General features: G+C 32.9%; 1 protein-coding gene across 1 annotated transcript; it reads right to left on the reverse strand.

Moving 5' to 3' along the window:
• Positions 1-545: 545 nt before the first annotated feature.
• Positions 546-2,350, reverse strand: LOC129238014 (uncharacterized). The gene is made up of 4 exons (XM_054873042.1): positions 2,183-2,350; positions 1,580-1,963; positions 1,222-1,488; positions 546-1,156 (listed from the first exon to the last, which is right to left on the reverse strand). The coding sequence occupies exons 2-4, from the start codon at positions 1,649-1,651 to the stop codon at positions 1,064-1,066; spliced, it is 432 nt and encodes a 143-aa protein (XP_054729017.1). The 5' UTR covers positions 1,652-1,963; positions 2,183-2,350; the 3' UTR covers positions 546-1,063.
• Between the last annotated feature and the right edge of the window lie 440 nt (positions 2,351-2,790).

Here is a 2,790-nt window from a genome sequence, read left to right on the forward strand (position 1 = left end):
TATATAAAGTTTCGAGTGGCTTAAAAATCGTGTTGATTTTTTTAAATTTTTTCGCTGTCGTGTGGACTGTCTTTTTCCATATATATTAAAAAAACTGCCGGGCATTCTTTATATGAAGAAAATGCACAGGACCGTCAGCAAAAAAACTGTAAAAAACCAACGTGATTTTTAAGCCATTTGAAACTTGCGCTTTAGTGGCTATAAAACTGCGTACGAATTCTGCATTGTGAAGTTTCGATGGAAATTTGTTGACTTTTTTTAATTTACACAAAATATGAAATGTGGATTTCTTACGGTTTTTATGGAAGAATAAACTGTGTTTTCACAAAAAAGGTATTAAATTTAATACAGAAACAAAAAAATGGAAAATCGTTGATACGTCCCTGTGCTCTAATTACTTAACGCAGTGTATGCCTAAGAATACATGAGTATATGTAAGTATACATACATATACGAGTATTATTATTATTTATTATATACATTTATTACTACATATTATACTATAAGGTGACATAGATTTACAATACTTAGCTCTTCAACTTCTACGGAATTGACATTTTAAAATAGTTCACTGACATGAGTTTAACTCGTAATATTTTTACATAGACCATTTTAAATCTATATCCAATTTCATAAATTTTTGGTTTTGCGTATTTAATACATATTTATCTAGCACACAGTACTTTGAATCTAAATCTTAATATATAAGTAGTAGCCCAGAGTATTTTCATGTGCCCTCAGCGAACGATAAACAAATTCAGTATCTGATTCATGGATTCAAAAACAATTAGAGCTTTAACTTGACTTACAATGATTCAAGAACATTAGTCATTACTATATACATACATATGCACATATTACAGAAGTACAGCTAGTTTGAATATCAGGGTACGAAGGCAGCATTTATGTATAATATTAACGTAGAGCGAGGCGGGCGTATGTACCTACGGCTACATGCACAGATATACCATCAAAGTGGATTTCGCTGCAACACAAACTCTTTCCTAATAACAAAAAAAAAAAATAAACAAATGCTGATATCTTCAACAAAATCCACTCACAACTACGTTTGTGTGCTCACATCCCGCTGACGGTATCTCCTATAGTTGTACCAGGCCTCCAAGGCATGCAAACAGAATGCGACATATCCGAAAAACTGGGAAAAAAGAAAAAAAAAATGTATTTAAAATAAATATTTTATTATTTTAAGATCAAACTCACCGCTGCGATGGAGTATGTCACCAAAGCCAAAGTCAACGCCGCAGAGGATGCCAGAAAGCACATTACCGCCAGTGTGGCGTGGAAATACAGCTCATATTTAGAAGCATTGCGGCGCCGACAATGCCGCATTTCACAGAAATGCGCCAGAAAAACGAGTGCACTGCCACAACAAGCGATAGCCATTACACACAAGTAGACGAGGCCGCGCAAATTGGTCAGTGGCGCTGAGCTGAGTAAGATGCATAAAATGCCACTCAGGGAAAAAACCTATGAAAAATATAGAAGCACAGAATGAGGAAGCAGAAAGAAAAAAATTAAATAAAAAAAGCTATGCATTGAATCATAGCTGCGCGCTTACCATACATAGCAGTTTCGCCAGACCGGAAGTGCTTCTGCCATAGAGCCGATCATAGCCGGATGGGGAACACATTTTTAAGTACAACTATAACTGCTGCATGTAAGTTCATATGTACATATGTATGTAGAGGTAGCTTAAAGGTGGTTTTGTGGAGTTAGACCGACCTTGAGTGCGCGAGATCACTTTGCTGTTGATGGGTGGTAATTTTGTTTAGATTGCGGTTGGGTAAAAAATCACTTATCCTGTGTTGCTTGTTTATATTAGCTCTTTTTTTTTTGGTTTTTGTTTTTAGGAATTTATTTATTTCAATAAAATATGTGTTTGAGTATTATAAGACGGCACGCATACATATATACATAGATTTTTCTGCGTGTTTATGTATTTCTTTTTGTTTTTTTTTTTTGATACTTGAATATTATTTTGAATTTCGATACATTTTTATTTTTAAGTATAAACCAATTAAAAATGTATATTATTTGATAAATTTTTCATGTATTTCGTTTTTATGTATTTTTTTTTTCTCCTACTTGAACATTATTTTCCATTTCAAAACATTCTTTTTATTTGAATATAAAATATTTAAAAATTTATGTTGTTTTATACTTTTTATATAATTTCTTTCACCAGTCTTATCTTCTCCAAAAGAAAAAAATACCCAAATCACTGCTTTAGGCGTATACTAAAATGTTTTAGCACTTTTATCTTTTGCACTTCACAGCCAAAAAGAAAGCAGCACAGCAGCACAACCGGACGCCACTTGTCCGCTCATTTGAAACACACTACGGCTACTGACCGGCAAAGTATTATATTATTACTCACTCATTTTCTGTTGATGACTATTTGTTTTTTCCCTATTCTCACACTCACACATACATTTTTGTATACTTACTTACATATTTCTTTGTGTATATATGTATTTGCATGCATGTGTTTTCAATTGTTCTTTTAGTCAAAAAAAAAAACACAAAAAAATCAAAACAAAAGAAGAAATTGCGCTCTGCTTTAACGCTCACTTAATCGCGTCTAAATGAGTTCAACATACATGTGTAAGTTATTTTTTATCCGAAACATTCCAAAAACAGTACAACTAAAATTTCCCGCGATTAAAAAATTCAGAAGCTAATTACATTCATGCATACGTACATATGTATGTAAATATTGAGGGGAGGTACCTTCTCCGCTAGCTATAAAAAACAACAACCGAAAAGTAG

This window comes from Anastrepha obliqua, chromosome 2 (assembly GCF_027943255.1).
Source record: "Anastrepha obliqua isolate idAnaObli1 chromosome 2, idAnaObli1_1.0, whole genome shotgun sequence".
NCBI classification, from domain to species: Eukaryota; Metazoa; Arthropoda; class Insecta; order Diptera; family Tephritidae; genus Anastrepha; species Anastrepha obliqua.

Coding starts and splice junctions, on each gene's coding strand:
- LOC129238014 (XM_054873042.1), bottom strand. CDS start 1,651: ATGTGTTCCCCATCCGGCTATGATCGGCTCTATGGCAGAAGCACTTCC. Junction 1,489..1,579: donor TGGCGAAACTGCTATGTATG/GTAAGCGCGCAG, acceptor TATTTTTCATAG/GTTTTTTCCCTGAGTGGCAT. Junction 1,157..1,221: donor TGACATACTCCATCGCAGCG/GTGAGTTTGATC, acceptor CTTTTTTCCCAG/TTTTTCGGATATGTCGCATT.